This window comes from Cheilinus undulatus, linkage group 21 (assembly GCF_018320785.1).
Source record: "Cheilinus undulatus linkage group 21, ASM1832078v1, whole genome shotgun sequence".
NCBI lineage: Eukaryota > Metazoa > Chordata > Actinopteri > Labriformes > Labridae > Cheilinus > Cheilinus undulatus.
The window spans coordinates 34,222,027-34,248,716 of record NC_054885.1 but is presented as its reverse complement, the minus strand read 5'-3'; the positions used below and the strand labels follow the sequence as shown (position 1 = coordinate 34,248,716).

At 38.5% G+C, this 26,690-nt stretch overlaps 2 protein-coding genes across 4 annotated transcripts in view; one reads left to right on the top strand and one right to left on the bottom strand.

Annotated features, from left to right (window-relative positions):
• Positions 1-11,819, bottom strand: part of arhgap17b (Rho GTPase activating protein 17b) — a 45,623-nt gene extending 33,804 nt beyond the window's left edge. For 2 of the 3 annotated variants that reach the window (XM_041816893.1, XM_041816894.1), the window contains exon 1: positions 11,417-11,819. In XM_041816893.1, coding sequence (XP_041672827.1) covers positions 11,417-11,469 — 53 coding nt within the window. In that variant the 5' untranslated portion in view covers positions 11,470-11,819. The remainder of the gene's footprint in view (positions 1-11,416) is intronic. The other variant, XM_041816895.1, reaches the window with a different exon arrangement.
• Positions 11,820-13,386: 1,567 nt separating this feature from the next.
• On the top strand, positions 13,387-20,954 carry aqp8b (aquaporin 8b). The gene is made up of 7 exons (XM_041777812.1): positions 13,387-13,417; positions 13,574-13,693; positions 17,961-18,261; positions 18,370-18,496; positions 18,593-18,807; positions 20,234-20,368; positions 20,516-20,954. The coding sequence occupies exons 3-7, from the start codon at positions 18,005-18,007 to the stop codon at positions 20,556-20,558; spliced, it is 777 nt and encodes a 258-aa protein (XP_041633746.1). The 5' UTR covers positions 13,387-13,417; positions 13,574-13,693; positions 17,961-18,004; the 3' UTR covers positions 20,559-20,954.
• Positions 20,955-26,690: the final 5,736 nt, after the last annotated feature.

Genomic DNA, 26,690 nt, shown 5'->3' with positions numbered 1-26,690 from the left:
AGCAAGACACAAAGATGTTTTAGTGCAGTACTTTGTTAAACATGATCAGTAGTTTGCTGTAGGCATACAGGATAAGTGCAGGCTAAACAAACTCTTACAGCAACACTAATAAAAGTTGTATGCACCAAATACTGGCTAATTTCTCATCTTGATTTTTTTTTTTAATTTAAGGCCATGAGTCCACCAAAGTGAGGGATGGAGATCAGAATTGTCTGGCATATTTCAGAATCTGAAAATCCATGTTTGCACTTGCTGATACGGAGTCTTGTGGGTCCTGTAACATGGTGTTAGATCTCAAGTGGAGTCACTTCATGTAAACTAAATTATCAGCACATAAATGATTATTTGCACACACATTACAGGAAAAATAATTCATCTGTAAACGGTAACCGTTTCGGCTGTTCTTTGCCACAACAACACTGTTTCGGGTGCCTGAAAACAGGAAGTATTGAAAATGAGTGCCAGAGTGCAAACTTGCAATGGCACTGTGTTGGTTGTCCTGTTTTGGTGCCATGATGCAGTTTCTCCGAACAGAGATGTGTGCCTGCACATTACAGTTCCAGTAAACTGCCATGCCAGTTTGTGCTCACTCCCTGTCAACAGTTATCTTAAAAATTTATAGTATATTATGAGCCTCACCTCATTGTCTATCTGTACAACCGTTCATGCATTAGCAATTTTCTAATGTTACACCTCAGTGCTCAGTAGGGGGAAGAGCATGTGTAAACACAAGCTGTTTCATTACATTAGGGCTGAATGATGTTGGAAAAAAACAGAGATTGTGATATTTTTTTTTCTCTGCAACATATCTATTAAATTTATTTTTACCCAAAAATGTTTAAAGCTGTCCGTGCATGGTCTGTTTATTAGAGAGCACTGTGACTCACCCAGGACTGGCTTTGTGTAACTTAGCTGCACCTGTATGACCATATGAAAGGTCATACCAGTGCCTCCTGATGGCCATCATAGAGGCCTGTGCCAGGACGACGTACCACCTCTCCAGGTATCCTCCCAGCTTCCCCCTTCATGACGCCCCGTCAACCCCAAAGTCTAAACCAGCCCAGCAGGTCCTGGGCACCCAGGTGCATGTAAAAACACAGTTGTTGTTCCTGTTTCAGGTAGCTGACCCTTCCCATCCTCGCTCTCATGATCACATCAGCATTAGAAATCCAGTCTTGCAAACAATACTAAAATGCAGCAAGGAGAAAGAAGTTCAGTCAGCCAGTGTTAATTTCATCTACGAAAACTATGACCAAAAATGTTCATCGACAGCCTTTTTTTCCATGACAAAAACTAGACTAAGACTAACAAAAATAGATCTGTGATGACTAAAACTAGACTAAAATGTAGTTTTCATCGGACATTCAAAATCCGTGATATTTCTCTACTTTGGTAAATCTGTCAAAAAACAAGGCATCTGTATCTATTCTGCCTCTCAGCTGTAGAAAGCAGGGACCCCAGGTTTGGCAGAGTGCAGAGAACACACTACCATGATTTGATACCAGATTTAGGCAAAAGAATAAATGCTTGGACTAAAAGTAAAGACTAAAATGTGAGGACTTTTTATGAACCAAAACTAGACGAAAATGTTTTGGGGTTTTCATCGACTAAAGCAAGACTAAAACTAAAATACATTTAATCGAAAGACTAAGACTAAAATTAAAAATGGCTGCCAGAATTAACACTGCAGTCAGCGCCTTCGGTCAACACTCAGGCTTCACAAGAGCAAAGAAAGACCAGGAGGACTAAGGGCTGAAAGACTGACTTTCATCCACATGCTCAGATACTGGGAATGCCACACTGTCTTGCTCGGTGAACCCATCGCTCCATGTGTGAGTCCAAGTCTGTGGTTGTTGTCAGCCTCATGGGTAAAACATGGATACAGCCAAGATTTATTATTGATAAATGAATTCTGTTTGTTTTCTTAGAAATGTAAAATAGATATGAAAATTCATTTTCCGTTAAAAGTAGAAAACATCCTGCATTAAACAGCATTTGTATGATAAAAGAAGGATATTTACAGAGGTATAGATAAGGACTCAGCAGTATTAATAACAGGATCAATATAAAAAAAACATCAGAACACTCCTGCACAATGGTTGCAGTGCACAAAATCACTAGCAACACTTCCATACAGAAACTTTGCAAAATTTGGAGCAACTGAGACAGACTGTGTCTGCAATTTTTAATGGATTATTTCTTCTCCAACATGTCTGTCTTGCAAAGCATATACATTTTTACAGCAATAAATTCTATCAATTATTGTAATAATGCAAAATCAATCATTTTAAAACCGAAGATAACAATAAGAACCAAAAGGACTGAAATTTTGAGAGCCTTACTTGGTTCCTTAGAATATTTTATTCATGTTTTTGATGTTTTCTCACATAATTTAGGACTAAATACAGAAACAATCAAATAAATCTATTAATAAGAGCAACAATCCTATTCTAGATAGGCATCAAATTCTAAGTCAGTTTCAACATCCTTTCCACATATTCCCGAGAGAATTTTGCTGGATCTAGATCATATTATATACTCTTTTGATGTATTTTTTATAAAAAAAAACTAAGTTTGGCTGCTCAAGCTAAGATAATATTTGGTACTTCTGATTTTTTCCAAGTTTCCTTTAACTCGTAGCAGCTTTATAAGGTGAATTTTTACATACTATATGGAGCATTTAGTTGAAAAAGAGGCTGTATATAAAACAGGAACAAATAAACTAGCTTCCTAGCATGCAGACAGAAAAGGCAAATGAGCCTTTTATTTATATGACGAATTCAAAGCTACAGTTAAACAAACAAAGGTCCAGATTCATTGCAAGTCTGTTATGTTATGGCATGAAATCCAATCTGCAGTCAGAATACCCTCACACTGATCCATATGATCCCATTACACGTGACGCTGGAGTCTCAGGAAGAATGTTTAGATTCCTATCAATATTGAATTAGCATTGATTTGACTGGAGCACAGCTTGGCTCTGCTATTGTTCTAAAAATAACCTCCCACAATGCTGGAGCCCAGACCTCGGCAGAAAACTTGGAGCAAAACAACAAAGAAAGAGAGGAACAGACACACTTTTACACAGAACGCTGTTTTCATGTTTTTATGATCTTCTTCCCAACTCGAAGACTTCTCTGTGGAAGACTATCTCTGAAAAGTGTTCCAGTGGTATGCAAAGACATTGCAACTCTGCAAGATTGCACCACACCACAACTAAATCAAGCTGCTTCCCCATTATTAATCACATGTAAATCAAAGCGGTTTCCTCTTGTGTAAAAACACCCCCTCTGCTGCTGCGTGACGTCCCCCAACCCTCTGCTGTGTCCCCGTCAACAACTGTGGAAATGCTTACTCCACAGAATAACAACCTGCATGCCGGGCCCTTCCTGTGCCAAACAGAGAACCAAAACAATGCTGGATGAGACTCGCTGGTTTGTCCAACAGCTAAAAAGCCACAACAGTGCTTTAGGAATGATTAATTTTCCATCAGGGCATATAAAAAATTTGTTTTGACCTTCAAAACAGTGCCTTTTGTACAAATATCTTTACTTTTGCAACACTCTGCTCTTTTATGCTCAGCTTATTTGTCCATTTCTCTGCACTTTTCCTACTTGTTATTCTATTTCGTATTCACATTTGCATTCCATATATATTTCTCTATTTCCTACAGTTACTTGTGCATAAGAGAAACTGTAATATCAAAATTCCCCTGGGTGTAAATAGGTTTATCTGATTCTGACCGTGTGAAAGCTATGACTTTCATTATAACAGAGTCATACGTGACAAATAAGGTGAAGAAAACACATCTCTTTACACATTTTAGAATAGATGTTGATCACAAAATTCAATAACAGAGATAAAACAACCCCTCTGAGATGCTCCAAACTAAATAGTTTCATTCAAACTGTGGAAATAAAGTGATTTAGAGAAAAAAACAAGTGTTTATACACACAAAATGAGGGAACAAAGACCTCCCAAGCATGGCAAAGCTTTTTGCAAGCCTTCATGAGGACAACCAAGATTAAAATATGTCTGCTTTTTAAGTGATTTGGCTGCTATAACAAAGGTATTTTAAGTATTTCCTTTAACATTGTTTCACTGTTCATGCTTGGAGAGCCTGCGTTTCCCTCTTATTGAGTGTATAACACTTCCCTTGTTTTCAAGGTCTAACATGAGTGTCATCTATCATGAGGTGGAGTCCTCTTGCAAATCTTCTTAAAGGGATACTTCAACATTTTGGCAAATTCGTCCACTGCCATAATTCCTATAGTCTTAGTAATAGGTTCGTTACCTTCAGTTGTCGGTGCAAGCTGTTTCTAGATCGCCGCTGCCAAGTTCGGACCTGCTGTGCCAACTCAATGTAAGCAGACGGTATTCCAGCTTTCCCTCATCAAACTCATCAAATACACAATCCAACAACTCCAAAACCCTCTCGTGGACAAGTTGTGACCTGTACATTCACCACGCTATGAAATAATCATGGAACATTACGAGACTGAGATGTTTTAAAGCTAAATGCAAAGCCGGAACTAAACTCCAGACATGGCTGCTGCACTGTGTCACTCCGCCCAGTGTTTTGCTCAAGAAATAGTTATTTGTAAATAGTATTTGCTTCATGCGTCGTAATGTTACATAATTATACATTATTATTTCATAGCGTGGTGAATGTACAGGTCACAACTTGTCCACAAGAGCGCTCTGGAGTTGTTGGATTGTGTATTTGATGAGTTTGATGAGGGAAAGCCGGAATACCGTCTGCTTACATTGAGTTGGCACAGCAGGTCCAAACTCGTGGCGGCGATCTAAAAATAGCTTGCACCGACAACTGAAGGTAGCAAACCTATTACTAAGACTATAGGGATTATGGCAATGGACGAATTTGCCAAAATGTTTAAGTATCCCTTTAAGATTCTTGCTCCAGGTGAGAGAATGACCGGACCAATCAGGGTCATTCAAGGAGACAGAGGCAAAAGCTACAGACTTTGTGGAGTTGTTCTGCGAGCCTGTAAACAATGGTGGCCGGTAGAAGTGTTGGAAAAAATGTGTTCACATCAGAATGGCAAATATTTATTTCTACGATTCTCAATTGATACAAAATGTCCAAAAGACATAATTTTTTAGACCTACTTTATTACATTCTAATGAGGGATGCACAATACTGTTGGCTGTAAATATCAGCCTATATCAGCCCATATCAGCTGTGATTATCAGCCATATGCATGAGTAAATCTGTGTGGACTTAGGTCGGACCAATAGATAACTGCTGGAGTCCTTTTCTTTCTTCATCCTCATTCCATAAACTTTAAAGTGTGTTTTAATAACTGAAGTTTTAGGTCAAAACTACATTTAAATATCTGTATCGATAAAGGTATCGGCTACAATGATAAATATATAAATATCTGCATATTGAATATTGTCAAAATTATCGAGCATAAGTCAATGCATGCTTTGACATCAGCAGCTGAATTTCATTGTGCGAAATTCTGGCTGATATTTTTTGAACTGAGGTTGATTTTTTCACTCTCCAACACCACATGATGTTCATCCCTTTTGTCTTATAAATGTTTGTCTTAAGCCAGGACTTAGTTGTTTTGCCTTTATGTGATATTACATTGCCTGGTAAGAGCAGGAGACAGAGAGCAGGCAGCCTGACATGTCCATGTGAATGTAAATGTGCACAGCTGGAGCTGTTTCCAAACTCATGGGACTTAAGCCTAGTTAAGAAGAAAACACCGCAGACTTTTGCAGCACAAATGATTTTAAATTGTGCATAATTTATGCGGACAATCGCATTACTCCTGATGTGCACAGAAAGGCATGATAAAATTCAGCTCTGATTTATTCACATTATGCAGTTATTTATATTTGGTGGTGTGGCTGTTCTGGGATCCCCCTGCCCTTCAACAAGCCTACATGGAAAGCACGCAGCAGGAATAGCAAATGTTCCTGCTCTTCCTGTTCCTACAAGGAAAGCCTGAGGCAGGGAGAGAAGCAGCAAGAAATCCCAGAGGAGAGCAGACATCAGAGACAACAGAATGTTACTGAGGAAGTCAGAAGCTGAATGAAGGAGGAGCTGGGGTGGAGGAGGGTTGTAGAACATGGCTTGCAAAGGGAGCAGTAAGCTAGATCAGTTTAAATAAGGCAGCATGAGTGCGATTAGCCAATTGTGTGCTCAGAGCAAATCAGCTGGCTGTCAACTGAAGAGGGCTTGCAAGATCAGCTGATCTCAGTTATGGCAGCACTAGACTCTGTGGCCTAATGCTATAAGCTCAATTTTATGGTCTTAAAATCTTAAAAATATATGTTTGTTTTTTTACTGTCAAGTTTCAGATAAATACTTTTATCATTTAAAATCACACATTTTAATAATTTCTAAATTATTTTGCAATTTAATAAGCCTGCAAATAAGCATTATATAATCATAAATTAATGAAATGTAGTGTTTTATTTTTCCCTCTGCATATTTACATGATTGTAACATACACTACAATTGGATAAACACATTGAACATGTTTTATTGTGCTTTTTAATGTCAATAATAATTCAAAGCTTCTTTGTGCACAGCACTGGAGTAGATTCTGAAACAGGCACCTCTTTATAAGAAACAGGAAACATGTTTGAATCAATAATTGATTCTAAATCTGATCATAGCCTGTCAGAATCCAAATCAAAACAAGTTTTGAGAAATTAAAAGATTTCTGTTTCTTGCAGCTGGTGATGACATTAGCAGAGGGAGATTCTTGGGTGCAGCTACAGTGGCAGTTTTACCAGAACTGGACAACATTTCTTTGTTCATTGTGCAAAAACAAAAAACAAAAAGCACTGAAAGTTTTTTTGGGTTGAAAAGCTTTGGCATGACTTTGACTTACCAACTGACTCCACCTATAGTGACCAAAAACAACGGTTGCCTATGGAGCTCGGGTTATGTAATCTTTTCCCAAGGGTGGCACACGCCTACTATGTGACAGAGCATTCATCCAATCAGCCTCTGAAATATTTTTAAATGTTCTGTCCTTCCACAACACTGCAGGGTGTTACCCTGATGGATGTGGAATACATCCCATGCCATCGACATGTGAAGGAGTCTTTCTAGGTTAGGATGCACACTGATCTGCCACTGCACCATCTCCCCATGAATCAAAAATAATTCTGCAAATCTCAACCATTTACTCACAGATAGTCATAACTCCCACTTTGTTTAAGCCATGCAGCGGTACATGGGCACCAGAGGGATTTCCTGCCATGTTAAAATCCATCCATTCTGTACGTATAAACACATCAGCCTGTCAGTAAACAAGCTGTCATTCTGCTCTGTTGGTTTTTACTGCTCTTACACAACACGTGGAGGAATGTGTGGAGGAATCCAGCGGCTACGGGGGTTTTACTGGTTGGAAAGTCATTTTGGAGGAACATTTCAAAGAGGGCATCATCTGCAGACAACATTAATGCAACAGTAAGATTCTAAGTGATGGCTGATAGAGAAAGGGGGTCTGTGGGGACAGAGATGAAGCGAGAGGAGATAGTAGAGATACTGTGCATGTTTGTGTGTGAGAGTGTAAAAGTCGTGGTGGGGGGTATTTACTAACCGCCATTACCACCACACATCAGGAAGTATGTGTTGTTGTGCACATGGTAGCTAATAACTGTAAAAATACCAATCACTCGTAATACTAAAACTATGGTAAAGACCTGATGTGAAAAGGGTTCTGTAAACCCTGAATTCTGCCTTCAGGTGCTATGGCAGGTACAGAGATTAGATAATATAATCTCAGCCCAAATATAAATCAATTATTTAGCAAAACAAAAAGGGCCAAAAACCATGAAACTTCAAATTAAAACTCATCTTAATTTAAGATCCAGTCTTTTTTGTGTTGCCACATGCAGGTCTCGATTAGAGACCCCTATGCATTTAGAGTTGAAATATGAAATATCTTCATTAATCAAAGCTACATAAAGTCTCTCCTTCTCTCACTCACAGTGCAACAAGTTCATAGATGGGCTACCTTCTTAGGCAAAGCAAAATACTGATTTATCATTTCATCTGGTCATCAATAAGCTTTTATGGAGTAAATTTAAAACTGTTTAGTCTTTCCCCTCTTTGCTGTGCACAGCATGCATTTGTTTGTAAATCATCAGAGGCCTGTCTCAAATAAAGGCTGGGACATTTTATAGACTAAAGCAGGACACACAAGATAATCAGGCTGATTTTAGACCTGATTCCCCACTTCTGACCAAAGTCAACAAACACCTTCCCGGGTCACCAACGCCTCCATGCTGACAATTTGCAACCCAAATATTGGAGCATTTTCAACTAGTCTAACAGCTTCACTGACAATGGTGCAGTTTGGATCTGAAATGAACCAAAGGGATGGAACAAAGAGGAATCAGGTCCTTCAAAATAAAAGCACAGCACAGACTTGTTGCTAAAACACAACCCACTGAAAACAGCTCCATGACCCATTTTAGGTTCTGATCCAACAGCAAGGAAGTAGGGATGCACAATATCAACATATCATTACCAGCAGATATGAGAATTTCTGCCAATATTGCACTACATATTGGCCTTAAATATCAGTAAAATATACAAGTGTACCATAAGGTTTCGGTGGTTGTCTTGGGCAGTGGTCCCCAAAAGGGGACTGCAAAATGCCTTCCAAAAAAACAAAGGACATTTTCAAATGATTTAAAATTGTATATTTCAGCCAATTTGTAAAGATATATGCCTAACTTAGTTCAGTTTAAAATAAAAAACACAATAATCTGGTGAAATGTATGCTAAAATCAAAGTACTGATTTGAAAAATACCTAAAAATGTAAATTTGCACCTGACTGAAGTTGAATGTGCACGGCTGTGTTCAACTATGCTTCAGCCGCCTTCAGGTGGAGTGGGGTTACCTTGGTCTGTGATGCTTTTCTGATAGCACTAGGCTGAAAAGTTTGGGAACCCCTGGGCTAGGGTACTACACTTAAGGAGGCCCATCATAAGCCCTGAACATTTTGAATGAAGACCTAAACATAAAACAACTACCAGATAATTTACCTCCCATCTCTTCCTCCAGCTCTGCTTGACTCAGCCTCTCTTTGCATTGGAGACACTTCTCATAAAAAGTGTGCATGTATCAGAATCATTATCAGCTCAAATTAGTATGAATATCGGCATATCAGATATCAGCAAAAGTCCAATACCTTGCATCCCTACTGAGAACCTTGACCATGGTACTGAAGTAAATAAAAGCCTGGGCTTCTAATTGAAGTCTTACATCTCCTCAGAATTTAAATCATGAGAATTTGAGAATGTTACACTGTAAATGACAGAGAATAAAAGACATTTTTCAACTTTCAGACAGAGTTGTACCACAATCTGTGATATTATGTACCCTTGTCTTTCAATTCACAGTGCATCTTAGCTTTGCAGGAGCATGAGAGATCATGTAATAATGGGAGATCCACATACGGTACATATTCAGTCAGAAGCTACTTTCACACTGCCTCTCTTTTCTGTGTCTGTTATGCCTTTGTTCCGCAATGCCATTCTGTATGAAAGTGACTGTTCCGCAATGGGGGGTCGATCTCGCCCCACCTCTGATCCTGATCGAGAGGTAGTATCAGAGCCGTAACAGACTTTTCCGCAGCGAGTGTGAAAGGACATCACTGCGAGGTTAGAGAGCTGATCACACTCTGCACAGGAGAGGAGAGAGCAGACACATTTCTGCTCACAGCAGCATCTGAAAAGTTACTTGATGTGTTCAAGTGAGCCCGGTACCCTGAAGTTTCCGACCTCTGACGTAAATATGTGGGCTGTGACACTGTTTAAAGTCCGACCTCCAACTTAGAAACATGGAGTAAAGAAAGTCCATTAAATCTAATCTATCAAAATGAATGTTCATGTTATTTTCCCTGTATTTCATCTAGAAAATACAAAGTTTTGAACAGAGAAATCCAGAGTTTCAAGTTTCATTGAAAGCAGCAGCTCGGGACACCGGGGTGCGTGTGTAAGCTTGGGCATGCACGGCTCTGTTACACCTTTGTGTGAATTGCTCGTTGCGGAACAGAGACGGGCATTCCTTTTTGCCTTTATTGCAGAATCTCTGTATAAAAACGGCTAGACATGCATGCACAAAGCGCTGGATTCCCCCACTGGCTCTGCTGATCCTATTTTTGTCTCTTTAACACCTCTGTTACTTCCTCTGAAGATGACACTAAACAACTGGCAGGACTGACCAATGTTTTAGCACAATTGTGCAACCACGGCTGCATATTCTTTGGTTGTCTCACTTTCAAACTAAGTGGAGTACTTGTGGCTCCCTCTGCTCCTCACTTAAATTAGAGTGAGAGCTGCTTTGTTGGGAGAGGCTAAGCACACACTGTGCTGTAAAGGCAGAAAGGGTGCACTCCAACCTCAACTACACGAAGAAAGTTATAGACAAAACAACTGCAACATAGTTTGATGCTTGTTCCATTACAACAGCAACAAAAATGCAATCCCTGGACACCCAGTTTTGGGTGTTTTCCATCTCAATTGCACAAAATTATTGGCAAACAAAACAAATGTCAGAACTGATTGAGGCTTTCAACTATTGTGTAGCTAATGGCTGCAATTCTGTCATTTTTTTTGTTTTTCTTATTTTTCAAACTAACTGAAGTACTTGTTCTGGTTACCTCTGCTCCTCACTTAAATCAGAGTGAGAGCTGCTTTGATGGGAGGGGCTGAGCACACACTGTGCTGTAAAGGCAGAAAGGATGCCTTCTCAACTGCACATGACAAAACCTGGGCATACTATGGGCACACAACTGCAACATAGTATGATGCCTGGTCTATTACAACAGCAACAAAAATGCAATCCCTGGACACCCAGTTTTGTTTTTTCCTGTCTTAACTGTGTAAAAACATTGGCATACAAAAGTGGCAACACTGTTGTTTTTGTGCAATTTAGACTGTATGCAAGAGTCTAATTACAATAGCTGGAGACATTCCTCTCTAAGGCATCTGTTTTGTAAACTAGTCGGTTATTAATAGCTTTTGGTACCTTTTAGTACAGAAAAACTATTGACTTAAGAACGACTATACTTTTTAAACCACGTGACATCTAAAGTACTTAAGTAGCCTATTGGAAAACCTTAGTTTTTAAATCCTAAGGTATTGAAGTCAGGGATTTATTACAACAGCAGACATATGGGAGGCTCCACATAGACAGAAGAGATGATTCAACAGGCGTGCAATAAAGTTTAGACTGATTTAGACATCAACAGAAAACTTTGAAGGTAACGCAGCCAAGCCCTTAAGAAAACGGTTGACAATGGAAACGCTTTGCCCAGAAAACTGTCAAATCTTTAAAAAAAGATTACCGTGCCATTTTGCAATTGCATTGTAAGTCCACATACAATAATACGTGTTCTTCAAAATAAAACTCACCTTCCGACAGTCTGGTTGGCGAGTTGCCTCATACGATTAAACTGCTTCTTCATGACTTTTCCTTCTTTTAGTCCCCACAAAGTCAGTAAAAGTTAGCTGCGCCTCGGAGCGCCCTCGTTCATCCACCGTGGACCCAAAAGTTGCGCTACGTCGCAGCCATTGTGGCAGAATGAAGGGCTGAGCTCAGAGCAGTTTAACACAGTACCGGAGAGCAGTTCCCCCGGTTAAACCAGGTGACATCTGCTGAAGCTGTTTTACAACAAGGAAAAAACACAGAGGAGTCAGTTCCAGCAGTTCTAGACGAGGTCCAGGATCCTCATAGCCACGAAAATCACACTTCCTATTAAAGTGGCTGGTCTGTGTGCAACCAGTGAGGTAGGAAGGAGGAAGTGCCTGTACTTCCCTACTGTACGCTGCACAGCCCAGAGCTGACATGTGATACCTCAGTAAGAAAAAACAGAGAGAAAGAAAAAGCATTGAGTCAGCTATTGTTCTGTCATGGTCACAGCAAAGTCACTCTCCTTTACGTTTTAGTTGGCTGTAAAAGTAAGTTTGTGGTTTAAAACTCAACATGGAAAGGTGTTTAATGCTCGGAGTCAGACACAAGTTAACTTTTAAGTCTCTTTCGCAGGTTAGATATTTCTATGAGTAGCCTAACAATAAAAATTGAGAGTTGAGTTCTGCAAAGTCAACAGAATTTGGAAAAAAATGGAAAAAACATGACAAACAATACTAATTAAAAGGCACCCCTTTACAAAAGCTAGTGGAAATAATACATTTAAGCTATTAAAAGAAGTTTTCACCGATTTTAAGAGTTACTACGTTATTCGCTCCAATTTTCAGCATTTTAATTGTATTATTCCAACTAGTCCTTGTAATCAGGCAGTTCTGGAAAGAGTCAGAGGGGTCCACCTAGTGGGCCAACGCCCTCAGCAAAGTGGGTGGGGAGGAGGGGGAATTACCTGCTCTGTGAGGCCCACCTGGTTTTGGAACAGCTCATTTTATGAGGGGTCAGGCAGTCCTGAAATGTTAGCAGGCTGACCACAGACTATTTTTAATATATCATTTCAGGGTACAAATCTAACAAGCAAAATAACTTTTAAAAATAAATCAATAAATACATGGATAAATAAATACATTCAATTTTTTTAGTTGAAAAAAAATCACTGCTACCAATACAGCTAAAGCATACGTAAGGTAAAAGCTATAAAAAATACAAAAACTTAAGGGCAAAAATGGGCTATAACTTTTGAATTGGCACAATCACTTTTGAATATAATAATAATAAAATAATAATAATAACAACAACAACAACAACAAAACAACAACAAAACAACAACAATAAATAAATAACTGCTACTAAAATAAAGGCAAAATAAAAATAATTTTTAAAAAGTACCCCAAAAAATTAGTTATAACATAAGAATATGCACAATCACTTTTACAAATAATAATAATAATAATAATAATAAATACATGGTAAACAATAATAAATACATGGTAAACAATAATAAATACATGCTAAAACACTGCTAAATAATTAAAATAATTTAAAAAAAACTCCAACAAAAATGGGCTTTAACTCAAGAATTAGCAAATGTGAAATGTGAAGACACAAATCCATAAAAATACAGAAGGGGACACGGAGAGCTACTGAATGAAAAAAAAATCATAGTTAAAAAAAAAAATTATTCCACAAGGCTATTTCAACGGCAAGTCCGTTGTTTAGGGTCAGATTAAGTGAAACACCTCGTGAAAACAAATAGCGTTTTCACAGTTCATGCAATTAAAGCACTAAAAATGAGGATAGTTCTGTACAAGTAATGACACGTGCTTTAGGTAAATCACCCGTAAAGGTAAGGTAAGTGGTACTGACCGTGATCCTCCCCTCCAACGCCATTAAATCGATCCGTCCACGTTACGTCACAGTCAAAGCGGGAAATATAAACAAAATTAGAGCGGAGATAAGTGGAAAAAACAACGCAATTATATCACATAAAGGTACAAGTGAGTTAAAAAAAAATACAGAATAAAATAAACTTTAGGCTACTGCTGCAAAAGTATTGAAGATAAAGCTTATATTTTCAACAAATAACGTCATTAGCGTCGATAAATCAGGGTGAAAGTGCTAAAAGTCGACTAGCATTCGTTCTACAGTAGATGCAAGCACCTGATGAAGAGGTGAAGGAGGATACTTACCTTGACTGACGAAGGCTTGAAGGCGGATTTCAGTGCAGAAAAGGGACAAGAGGAGCCTGCAAGAAGTCTGTCCAGCAGGTAATACATACAATGTTTGCAGGAGCAACAAGAATTGTTTATTTTATTCCGTTTTGTTGGTTGAAATTGAGTTTACCTGCGCCGTGAAGCCTGCAGTTTTGCAATACATGTGGTCTGCTGCCATCTAGTGGCTGCTGCTTGTCATGGCACGGGCAGCCTTTTTTTGATCTGTTGAGCAAGGAAAGCCTGTTTAAGATTAAGAATCTCTTAGCAACAAACCCGTCTTTAAAGGGGCTTTTAAAGGCATAACATTTTAAAATTACTTGAAAGGGGGAAAAAGGATAACTGGTTTCCGTATTAAACGGTAAAAATACATTTAACAGTGACAGTGTTTCAGAAAATCAGGCATTAGTGCTGCTTTGTTTGGGGAAAGATGACAAGAATGCATTTTCGTTACATAGCGCCATATGAATAAGGTTATGCCATTGATTTTGTTTAAAAGTGGACAATCCAATTGTAATTATCTAAAGATCCAAGGCACTGAAAAGATGCATGTAGTCAATGGCATACAAGTTGCAGCAAACCTGTTTTTTACAGAAATCATTTCTGAAATAAAGACCCAACTTTAACAACTTTACAATTGCTGAATAGGAAGCACAAAAGAAAGCATGAAAAGGAAAGCATATAATCCAGTGTTACTCAACCATGCTCAAGCAAAGAGCCAAATTGTTGAAAGATACCTTCGCAAGAGCCACAATCTAAGTGGTGAAAAGTGGCAAAAATGGCTTGAAGTAGCAATAAAAAAATGAGTTAAAGGTGGCAAAAAATGGTCCAAAAGTGGCAAAAATGTGGCAAAACATGAGAGAAAAGTGACTTAAATGGGCAAAAAGCAATCAAGAGTGGCAAAAAATAGGAAACAGGTGGTATTTAATGGAAAAAGGTAGCTTGAATGGGCAGAGATGTAATAAAAGTGGCAGAAATGGGGAAAAAGAAGCAAAAAGAAAATGCAAAAAATAAGAAACAAGTGGTATTTAATGGCAAATGGTAGTTTAAATAGGCAAGAAATGGCAAAAAATGGTGAAAAGGGGCAAAAATGGGATAAAAGTGGCAAAAAATGGTGAAAAAGTGAAAACAAGAGGTGGCAAAGACTGGGCTTATAAAGGGAAAAAAAGTGGTTTAATGCAAAGGTAGTTTAATTGGGTGAAAAGTGGCAAAAATTTGTGGCAATGGTCCAAAATGGGCTAAATGTGTGAAAAATTGGATAAATGGGACATTTAAGTTTGACATTTATAGCCTTCTGTATAAGTATGGGTAACAAACTGATCAAGGTGATTAATTTCTGAGGTCAAAATTTCCCTTTTTAGTTTTTTTTAAAATATTTCAAACTAAGACATAAAAAAGCCACAAATCATCACAAAAGAGCCACATGCAGCTCCAGAGCCACAGGTTGAGTATCACTGATATAATCAATTAAGAATCCAAGATTCTGTTATAACATGATACAGTCTCAATCACAAAACCCTGGGATGTAGAAGTAGGCTCTGCAGCTTTTTGATTTTTTTAGTTTGCATACAATAGATCTTTGGTTTATTAATTTCTGTATATGAATTTTACCATCTGAATGAAATACCTAAAATAAACATATAAAATGATTTAACCACTTATTTCTGATACTTCCAGGGAATGATCACTTGTATGCTGAGATTTGTGCAGTCTTTTGCATACAGCTTATTCAGTTTCCCTTCTTCCTACATCATAAAAAACTAAGAATTCCATCCATGGGCCTCAAAGATATTTATGGTCATAATTACTGATAATAAACCACTATGCCTGCTCAGACAAAGGGCACAGCTTCACCTTAAATGCCTATTAAAAAGTGTGGCTGATCATGTGTATGTTTTAATTGCATTCTTATCTGAACTGCTGCAATGTTATTGACCTTTGAACATGCTGGTGGGGTCATATACATGCTAATAATGATTATATGAGCTCTTAAATGGAGAAAGAACTGCTGTGAATAATGCTCTGTGCACTTTAACCCCATTTTGTTGATGTTAAAGAACAACCTACTTTACAGTTTCACATCTGAGCGGCGCTCAGTAAATCAAGTCATGTGAATTCCCTTATAAAAGGGGATGAACAAACTCTCTTCTGTGGAGATAAAATTAGTTTAAAATAGTTTTCTGGGAATCTGTTTCTCAGTGTCACTGCATACAGCTTTCTTATAAGAGTCTTTCAAGAATAGGTTCTGTCTTGAAACTGGGTATTCATACCAGAGTGTCTGGTTGCTTTAAGCATTTCTTTGACTTCTTAATATTTTTATTACTGTTGTTATGAACTAATTACCCAAAGGAAAAGGAAAGGACACGAAATTGCGCATTGCCTTTGTGTTTGGTACAGTTTTTTTTTTCTTATCAAATTTCATACTGTAGACAGTATTATGTGAATGTCTTCAGACTGGGATAGTTATCACATGTTTGAAACATGAAGTCGATTGTGCAGTGTACATGAGAATTATTATGCTTTTACTATTTTGGCAAAGAATCAAGAACCAAAAGTTCTAGTCTACACGCTACTATGATCACACATCTTTCTGACACTTTAACTTTTAAATCTCAAGGGACCTAGAAGATGGCACCTCTAGGTCGAGCTCATGAAAGACCTGTGAGTTGCCTTATTTTGAAATTCAGATCGAAATGGTTCACTTCCTGTTTATTTCTCGTTAACCTCCTGAGACCTGAGCTCTTGTATTTCTCAGACCTATTTTGGATAAATAGGAACTGATAAGTTTAAAGCTCAGCTTTGTCTTTGAACAGGAAATATTCTGACCATAAATGAAAATGAAGGGAACCCCCAAGAAAAGTTCTGGAAATTTCAAAGAACCCCCTCCCCCCAAATTTCCTGCCAAATTCCCCAAACTAACAAATGAATTCCTCAAACTTCCATAAAAATACCAAAACATTCAAAGCATAAAATAAAATAAAATAAAATTCTCCAATATTACAAATGCTTGAGTCAAATGTACAGAAAATGCCTGAATATTCTGCCCCAAAATCCCCATGAAAATACCCCAAATTTCAATGAAACTCTCTAAAGTATGCATATTTAAATAAAATAAAAATACTTTCCATAATTCCTAAGACATATTTCCAAAAATAGCTATAAAAATACCCCCAAATTTTAATCTTAATCTCAATATTTTAAAGCAAATTCCCCCAAGATTCCGTGAAAATGATGGAAAAATCCTCCAAAATGCAAATTCTGGATTCAAAGGCACACCCCCAAATTTCTCCAGTATTTTAAGTAAATTGGACTTACAAGGCTGTAATCTCAAAACTTCTAATGGTAGAAATTACTACTTTGTTGGAGGAAAGCCTCATATGTGCATGCAGGTTCTTTGGAGGTTATGATGCAGCATTTTTGTAGCCCTGGACATGATTCATATGCCTTTCAATTTTCATACATGTAGGGGGAACTCATTATTTCACATTTTAAGGGAAGTGCTTTGGAGCCTTAGAATATCCAAATTTTGCCCTAATGCACACATGAAACTTTTAAGATGTTTGGGTGCGTTAAACCTGAAAATGTGATTCATTTCGTCAAAGACTGAGCGTAAGAATAACAATTTCTTGTGTTTCCAAAGGGTCTTTGCAGTGTTTCAATGCTCGGGGCTCTTATCAACAAATACTGAGTGCCCAGAACTTTTATATTTATGCCTTGGCATCATAACAGGTATTGAAATTGTCTCATTTTTACTCATATCAAATTGAAGATACACATTCTGGTATGTTACAAAGCAGAGTTGTATAATGTTTTCACCTATAATTTAAAAAGGAGACATAAGCTCTGCTAAAGATCCTCTGAATTAGCAAAAATACCCAAGATGGTGAGACAAGCCTTGTCATATTTGCATTCATTGCTATATAATGTTAGCTATAACCTGATTTCCTGCCTAGTTAGGCAGAAATCTTTACTTTTCTCGACATGGACCTTGTCTCTCTCTGCCTCTCTGCCAATGAAGGAGACATTCTGAATCTGTGTTTGTATAGCTTCATGGTAATTTATTTATTCATGGCAATCATTAACAAAACTAGCTGATTTTTAAACAGATCATGGCCCAACTTTTCAGCAGGAATATACAATATTAACCTCTGCAGGTTGACTGCAGCAGGGAGAAGGCAGGTGATGAGCAAACTATTTTGGCTTAATGAGAAAAAGGGTCAGTGAGTCAATGACAGGTCAGTGGAGCAGATCCATCACAGCCTAAGCTCACACGCCAAAGTCTGTGTGATAAGCAGGCACAGAGATATGCATGTGCACACTTCAGGAGAGCACACTCAGTGTCACATCATCGGCACCCACTGACGACCCATGGCTGATGAGAAGATGGAGATGGGTGAAGTTGGGGCGTCTCTTATGTCTCCAGATAAGAAGCCTCCAGCCAGACCTCCTAACAAATTTGAGAGGGTGTTTCAGCCGTGTCTGGCCGAGCTGGTGGGGACTACTTTCTTTGTATTTATCGGGTGTGTGTCAGTCATAGAGAACCAGGAGTCTACAGGTAGACTTCAGCCTGCTCTGGTGCACGGGCTGGCTGTGGCTGCGCTGGTAGCCTGCATGGCTGAAATCAGGTGAGGATCATTTTTCTTCCTGTAAAAATAAATACTGTGTCATAAATCATATTCTAGATAATAAAACCTGCAGAAGTGAAGCTTTCTCCTTTGCACTTTACTTCCCAGTGGTTCCCATTTTAATCCCACCTTCACCCTGGCAATCTATCTGTGTGGAGGGATGGAGATGAGTATGGGGCTGCCATATCTTGCATCTCAGTTGCTTGGTGGGGTGCTTGGAGCTGCTATGGCAAAGGTTAGTGTGCCTCATTTTATTGTTTCAACAATCTTTATTACCTTTGCTTCTGTGCCCATAAAAATAAGATACTATTGACTCCTTTGGTGCAAACAGGCAATGACTTCAAGGGCGAGCTTCCTCAAAGCCCACGGTGCTGCGTTTGCTGTTCTGCAGCCAGACTCTGAAGTTGGAGGCGCTCTGTTTGGCGAGGTGTTCATGACCTGCATGATCACCATGGTGCTGCTGCTGGGGGCTTTCAACACCAAAACTAGAAACCCCATGGCACCATTTATGGTGGGAGGCACTGTTATACTAACCATATTGGCTGGGTGAGTCGATGAGAACGCTGACTAGATAACGTGATGCCACAGAAGTTTGTTTTGCATTAAATGCTGCAGTTTTGAAAGAGTTAATAAAAAACTTTTAATAATGCAGTAATATCCTCCACCATTTGTGTTTATGGGGATATTGTGAAATATTGCATCTTGCAAAAAATCAGTTTCCGTATATGACATATGGGTATGAACAATTTTGAAAATTTTGGATCATTTTTATATTTTTCAATACCATGTGTTAAAAATAAGGCTGTCAACATTGATGCATTAAGCACAATAATGTTAAAGTCCATGATATATGCATTCTTTTTTTTTTTTTAAATATCAGTACCCTTTGCATAAGCCACTACAACATCCTCCCGCAGCCACGAGGATGTAAAACAGCTCCTCAGCATCACATTTCACTTTAAAAAACTCCCAGAAAGCTCAGTGGACAAGTCAAAAGTCATCAGCACCCATTTTATCAAAATTAACCCACAGCATGTACTGTTCTAGCCACGACAAGTTCCTTTTTCTGCAGTTCATTTCATTCCATCATCTTTGATTTACCCAAAGTCCCACTTTAGAGCAGGTCTGTATCCAAACAGGAAGTCACTTTAAGAGGGTACAAAAACCAGAAACAAATGTACATTTAAAAGATAGAGATAAAACTGGCGGAAACATGTAGGTGACAACTGGGACCCGTCAACCTCACTTTAATGTACATGTTCTTGCCCACCAGGGGGCGGTTCAATGAATGTGTGACACCACATCAGTGTTAATTTCATCACTTAAACCATGACTATAAATGTTCGACAACAGCCTTTTTTTCCATAACAAAAACTAGACTATGACTAACAAAAATAGATCTGTGATGACTTAAACTGACAAAATGTAAGTTTAGTTTTCATCAAGATGACTAAAACTAGACTAGAGTGTGATATAGATTTCGTCTTACATTCAAAATCCATGATATTTCTCCACTGTGGGTAAATCTGTCAAAATACAATGCAGCTGTAGCTATTCTACCTCTCAGCTGAAGAAAGTAGGGGTCCCAGGTTTTTGCCGGGTGCATAGAGCACACTACTATGATTTGGTACCAGATTAAGGCAAGAAAATAAATGCTTGTACTAAAACTAGACTAAAATGGTTTTGAGTTGTCATCGACTAATACTAGACTAAAACTAAAAAGGGTTGAAATGACTAAAATGTGACAAAAACTCAAAAGACATTTTATTTAAAGACTAAGACAAAAATTAAAAATATCTGCTAAAATTAACACTGCATCACATGACAGCTATGTCCTAGTATGAGATTACATAAGGCAGCAGCTTTTGACCAAAGCAAATGGAACAGAAATACTCAAATTCAGATAATTGCTCAATTTTTTGCATGAATAGAGGTAAAAATATACTTTGTCCTCATATCTGTCTTTTATCAGTGGAGACGTTTCCGGCACATGTATGAACCCTGCCAGAGCCTTCGGTCCCGCTGTCGTGAGCAACTACTGGACGAAACACTGGGTCTACTGGGTGGGACCTATCATAGGGGGCGTCATAGCGGCTGCACTGGTCCGGTAGGTGCAACACAACAAATGCATAAAACTAAATAAAATAAGCTTTAAAGATTAAACACTAGAGACAACCCTGTTGGAAATGATTGTATTGATAATAGAGATTCGTTTGTTAATGAACCAATCAAAACTTCCTCCTTTTTTTTGCAGACTCTTCCTTGGAGACAAGAAGATGAGACTCATTCTGACATGATTCCCTGGGTTTAAATCAGGAAATTATCATTTAGAGTTACAAATCATCTCTTTGTTTTTGTGAAATGTTTTTTTTAATATTGTTGCAGCATAATACAGAGAAGGCTTTGTGTTCGCATTGGAGCTTTAGTGTGTACATAATGTAAAATACTGAGCTTAAAGGTTGCTTTAATATGACACTGGTCTGAGACACATTGAGTTAAAGTTAAACAGAATTGGAGATCATTTGTTAAATAAGTTACCTGATATCTCAAATGAGGGAATGAAGGGCTGAGAAATAAGACAAGGTTTGCAGGAGTAGAGATGCTTACTAGTGCCAAAGCTGTATCTGAAAATCCTGTAACAGGCTTCATATAAATGCATGTTGTAATTGAAACTGCTCCGAATAAACTGTGGCTCTTTTGGAGAGGGAAAGCTTTATTACAGGGGTTCAACATGGCTTTGTTGTTTAAACAGTTTACTCAAGAATGCCATTTAGTTATCTTAAGAACACAAGCTTTGTCAGAGATAACAGGATAATCTCCCTGTTATCAGGACAAATAATAAATTGCATGAATGGCTTGAAGTTTTGATGCTACCTGCTGATAGAAATGTCATCTTTTCAACTTTAGCAGCTAATTAAAGCTGAAAATGTGGGTGCAAGGAGTGGTGAATCATGAAAGTGATCATAAAGACTGAAACCAGGTACAAACCCCAATTCCAAATAAGTTGGGACTGTTGTTTAAATGGAAATAAAATAACGACTATTTAACCTATATTTGATCAAATGCATCCCAAAGACAAGATACTTAATGTTCCCACTGATAAACTTTATGCTAAAATTTTATTTTATTTAGGAAGAAAGATTGATTGCCAGTTCCAGATAAAAATCTTTATCTAGGGATTATTTTAAAGATGATTTTATTCAACTCTAACTTCAGATATGGCCCTTTTTTAAAAAAAATAGCACAATGCACATTCTCATAGGCTTCAAGTGGATGCTATTTTCGTCACTGCTTTGTTTTGACCCCTTATATTATTTTACACAATGAAGACTTTGGGGGAAAACCAGGTTTCCAACCAGGTGCAGCAGGTGCATGTGCACTGACCTTCATATAAATGGGAAAAAAACTCCCTAACTCAATACCTTTTGAAGTGAGAGGAACGATTATAATAGAGCCTGAGCTAAAATTAAATTACTTAACATTTTCAACCACAAATGCTACAGACCTTTAAAAGGAGACCAAATGGCAACCTTTTCAAAGCCAGGAGACAACTCTGCCTCAGCTTTGTGTTGGTGCTACCCTGTGCCTGCTCTCTATAGCCGCAGGACTGAATGCCTGCTCGGCACTGGAGGGTATCACGCTGTTTCCATATTGTACCCCCAGGCCTCCCCACAGCAGTGGCCCACATGGGAAAGCTGGATAGGCGGTGGGATAAACCAATTACCCCCCAGTCTGGGTGGACTCCTGCCGGTGCACCATGCAGCGGCTCCGGGGCCGAGCCCTCCTGGGTTCGTTCCCCTTGAGAGCCTGCTGGAATTCCCAGAGATGTGGATTGTGTGCTCTCAAAAGCCTGCAGAGAGGCAATATTTTGCTTGGAAATTTGACATGGTGCCCCCCTGGGACAATACTGAGGGAGGAGACTTCAAATTGGGCTTCTGTTGGGTTAAGGAAAGTTTTTGGAAATCTTGAATTTCTGTAACATTTAGCAAAATATATTTTTGTAACTTTTATCTATGTTTTACATACAGACACTTTAGGATAGACAAAGAAAATGCCTTTATAAATGACTGATATTCATGATTTGACTTAAAGCCCCACCAATTTGTTTTTATCTACTTATGAAACAGAATGAAGTTATAAGATTTCCTAACTTTTTTGTAAACAGTAGCTATAGTTATAGCTCACTTAGGCCTTTCAGCTTTGCCACTGTCCTTGTCCTAGCATACATATAAGCGGCAAACTTTGCACAGTGGAAATGTCCCAGGTCTATATATTGTATACATTATCTAAGCCTCACTATTGGTACAAATGCAATTGATGCTAGTCCTCTAGCTTCTGGTATAATATCCAAAGGGAGATGATAATGCAACTTCTGCTTTGCTTGGCATTTATGCTGTCCAATTTATGGGTTAGAGCTGCAGAGACTTGCTCAGTTTTGGTTTCACTAGGATGTTTAGCAGGTCTAAGGGACCCAATCTAGTACTATGATGGAATCAGACAATGTTGTGGGGAAAAAGGAGTAAATATTGTTTTGTTAAATACAAATACAAAGCAAGGCAGGTCTGATAGGTGGATGCATTTTCCTCTATAAATGTAATAGTTAGTGACTACATTGAAAAATAGCTGTACTTGGTGAAAACAGGGGAAAACATTATATTAGAACAGTAGACACTGATGTCTTGATAGAGCCACACCACTTCTCTGTTCTCCTTGATCAGTATGCTCTCTTCTCTCATATTAAACAAGATTATATGGCAGATGTGACACACTTAAATGTGCTGTGCACATATTTTTGAATATGGTCTGTTGGCATGGTCTCACTGCAGCCAAAAAATGTGATGCACAATAAAAGCTGAGGACATTCTTTACATAAGAATTGCCCAGCTCTTGCTCCTGCTTAAACTGTGTAAATGAGTCAAACAGGCACCGTCTATTTCATATAACACAGGTAAAAGGTTTAATGCTCCCCTTATGCGTTACAGGCCTTGCAGTATCTCCACTTGTGCATCTCAGTGTGGTGCACAGAGAGGCGTGCAATGAGATACTGAGGCATTATGCAGTCGGTTGCAGAAAAATTACCCTTCCTCCATGCAAATTGGCCTTATTGCAAATATCATTTTATATACTGGTGAGAATAATAACAGCAAGGCACAAATAGAATTTGAGAAATATGTAATGAAAAGTATTGCAGATGCAGGCGGGAGTGGATGACACAAAACAGGAGCAAGTTTCATGCATTGCCTCATGTCTCATGCAAAATAAGTTGGCCGAGGACCGCATTAACTCGGCATGTTAGTCCAACTTTTACTTATACTATTATATTATACTATTATTGTCAGACTTATACTTTTACATGTACTCTAAGCTGTAGATGGAACGACACAATAAATTGCCTTATTCTGACTGCACATACACTGAATATACTACCACAGGACCAGAAAAGATAAGCCATACTACTTTGTCCAAACTGGCTGACAAAATTGGCAAAAATCAAAAGTACTGCACAAGAACTACAAGCTCTCTCAGCCCAAGTATTATTATAATATGTTTGATTTGTTATCTGTAATAAAGGCAGTAAATATTAACTAAAACTAATATTGCAAGTATAGAGGTTTTAATTGCTGGGGCATCGTACCTGTATGAGGTTCTGATTAGTAATACATTTTTAACTAAAAAGTTAACAATTTCAGACAAAGAAAGAAAAGGTGAGACATTTGCTAGATAAGAATATAAAGCTTTAGAGCACAAAGCCAAACTGTGGTTAAAGAGTGAGTTCGAGCATGGACGGCCACTCCTCTAGCTGCTGGGATTCATGAGCCCTGATGGTTTCTAGATGACAGCAGCCGGGACAATGGTCATTATGTCTGCTAGAGGCCTTGTCGCTGCAGGGTCTTTGTGTGGGCCCCATTCAGCTCACAGTCATTTACACTTTCATTGGCAGCTATTTAGTCCTCATAAAAAGTTCAACACACCAATTTGTGAGCGCTGCTCAGCCAAGGAGAAGTGTGGAATAGGCTAAGAAAGCAGTTTCTTTAAAAGTCAATTAATTGTTCTCTCCTCCTGGGAGGGGCTGAGGGGGTGGATCCCCAAGCTTAGGGGCCTCACATCTGTCCATTTGTCTTCCTGAGCTGTGATCCAGGGGCCACACCAAGCCAAAGAAAAGTCCAATTCAGTCTTCTCAGGGATTTCACTCATTTAGGAGATTTTGTATTTCGTTTTTTGGTTGGGGATAGGGATATCCTATTATCAGGAGAATCTGATTATGTGGCAAAGAAGCAGGAAGGAGGCCAATATAATCTTGTAGGACACTTGAGCTCTGAATCCCCCTAAAATGTCCACAGATTATGCAGCATATGATGGGGAATGGGGGTGTAAGTTAATTTAAGCCTTCACTGCACCGCCTATCACACACAGCACAGAGAGGAGCTCATGAAATTCAGATTTTTATGCACTGTTCATGAGGTCTGCTTACCTCATCACATCGCTGTATGAACTGACCAAAGTCTCCATTTTAACAGAAATATACCTGCAAACTTTGATGTTTGTTATTGTGTATTTTGTTATGCTTGTGGTAACTGTCAGAAGCCTCTGAATTTTATTTTTTATTTTTTTTAGGATTTATTACAAGATCATCAGAGCTTTCAACTAGATTTTGAAACAGCAGCATAGATATGCACAAGCAGTATAAGATTGCACACCAGTAGTGATGTAATATAGAGGTATGACCCTGAGTTCCAAAAAGTTGGGACGCTGTGTAAAATAAAAAAATAGAATGCAATGATTTTCAAATCTCATAAACCCACATTTTATTCACAATCGAACATAAACTGCACAATAGATCAGATGTTGAAACTGAGATATTTTAGCATTTCATGAAAAAATATTAGCTCATTCTGAAATTGATGGCAGAAGCACATCTCAAAAAAGTAGGAACAGGGCAAAAAAAGACTGGAAAGTAAGTGGTGCTAATAATAAACGGCTAGAGGAGCATTTTGCAACTAATTAGGTCAATTGGCAGCAATTCTGTAAATTGACTCAGTATAAAAGGAGAATTTTAGAGAGGCGGAGTCTCTCAGAAGTAAAGATATGCAGAGGTAAACCAAGATGCAAAAAACTGCTTTAAATATTGTTGAACAATTTCAGGAAAATGTTTCTCAATGTAAAATTATGAAGAGTTTGAATATCCCACCATCTACAGTGTGTAATACCATCAAAAGATTCAGAGAATCTGTAGAAATCTCTGAAGGTCAATATTGGAATTGTGATCATCAGGCCCTCAGGTGGCACTGCATTAAAAACTGGCATGATTCTGTACTGAAAATCACTGCATGGACTCAGGAACACTTCCACTGTCTATAAACACAGTTCACAGTGCCATCCACAAATGCAAGTTAAAGCTGCATAATGCAAAGAAGAAGCCATATGTGAACATGATCCAGAAACGCCATCATCTTCTCTGGGCCTAAGCTCATATAAAATGGACTGAGGCAAAAAGGGAAAACTGTTCTGTGTTCAGATCAAAATTTGAAATTCTTTGTGGAAACCACCAATGCTGTGTCCAGTGGCTAAAGTGGAGAACACACTTCAAAAGCCTGCATCTCTGGTGGTATGGGGTTGCATTTCAGTAAGACAATGCTAAACCACATCCATCACAACAGCATGGCTTCACAGTAGAAGAGTCCAGGCGCTGGACTGGGCTGCACCAACAGAAAACATTTGGCGAGGAATAATCCTGCAAAGAAGACCCAGGACTGTGAAGCAACCAGAATCCTATATCAGACAAGAATGGGACAAGATTCTCCCATAACTCAAGCAGCTGGTCACCTCATTTCTCAGACATTTACAGGCTGTTTTTTTGGAGATGTGTTGATGCCATCAAATTCAAAATGAGCTAATATTATATTGTGAATGGTCTATTGTGGATAAAATAGTAGGAAAATGGCCAGGCAGGTCAGGTAATCAAATATTATAACCTTGATTCTTTATGATGCAACAAGAGAACTGGCATCATAAAGATTCACGAGAGAGTGAGGAATGACATGCAGAGATTTAGTAGTAGGTTGGACTTGAACCTGGGCCGCCTACTCACATGCAGCATGACCTAACTGCAAGGCCATCTGGACTCTTAGATATTCACGTGTTGCTTGAATTTAACCGTGTAATTAGACTCAAGTAGTTTGATCACAAGTACTGTGCAGTCTCCTGATTTATTCTAGCAAAATAAGCCAAATAAAAATGAATTTTATGCAACATAGTTTTATTTAAAGAGCATGTGTAACGTAAAACACATAAATACAGAAAACAAAAAGCATTTAGAGCCTCAGCAAAGTGTCAGAATAAAGACTTCACAGTCACTTATTTACAAGCTTATTCAGTGGGACAAACTGCTGTGTGCACCTCCCTCCTGGGTTCAAAGGGCCGTTCTCACA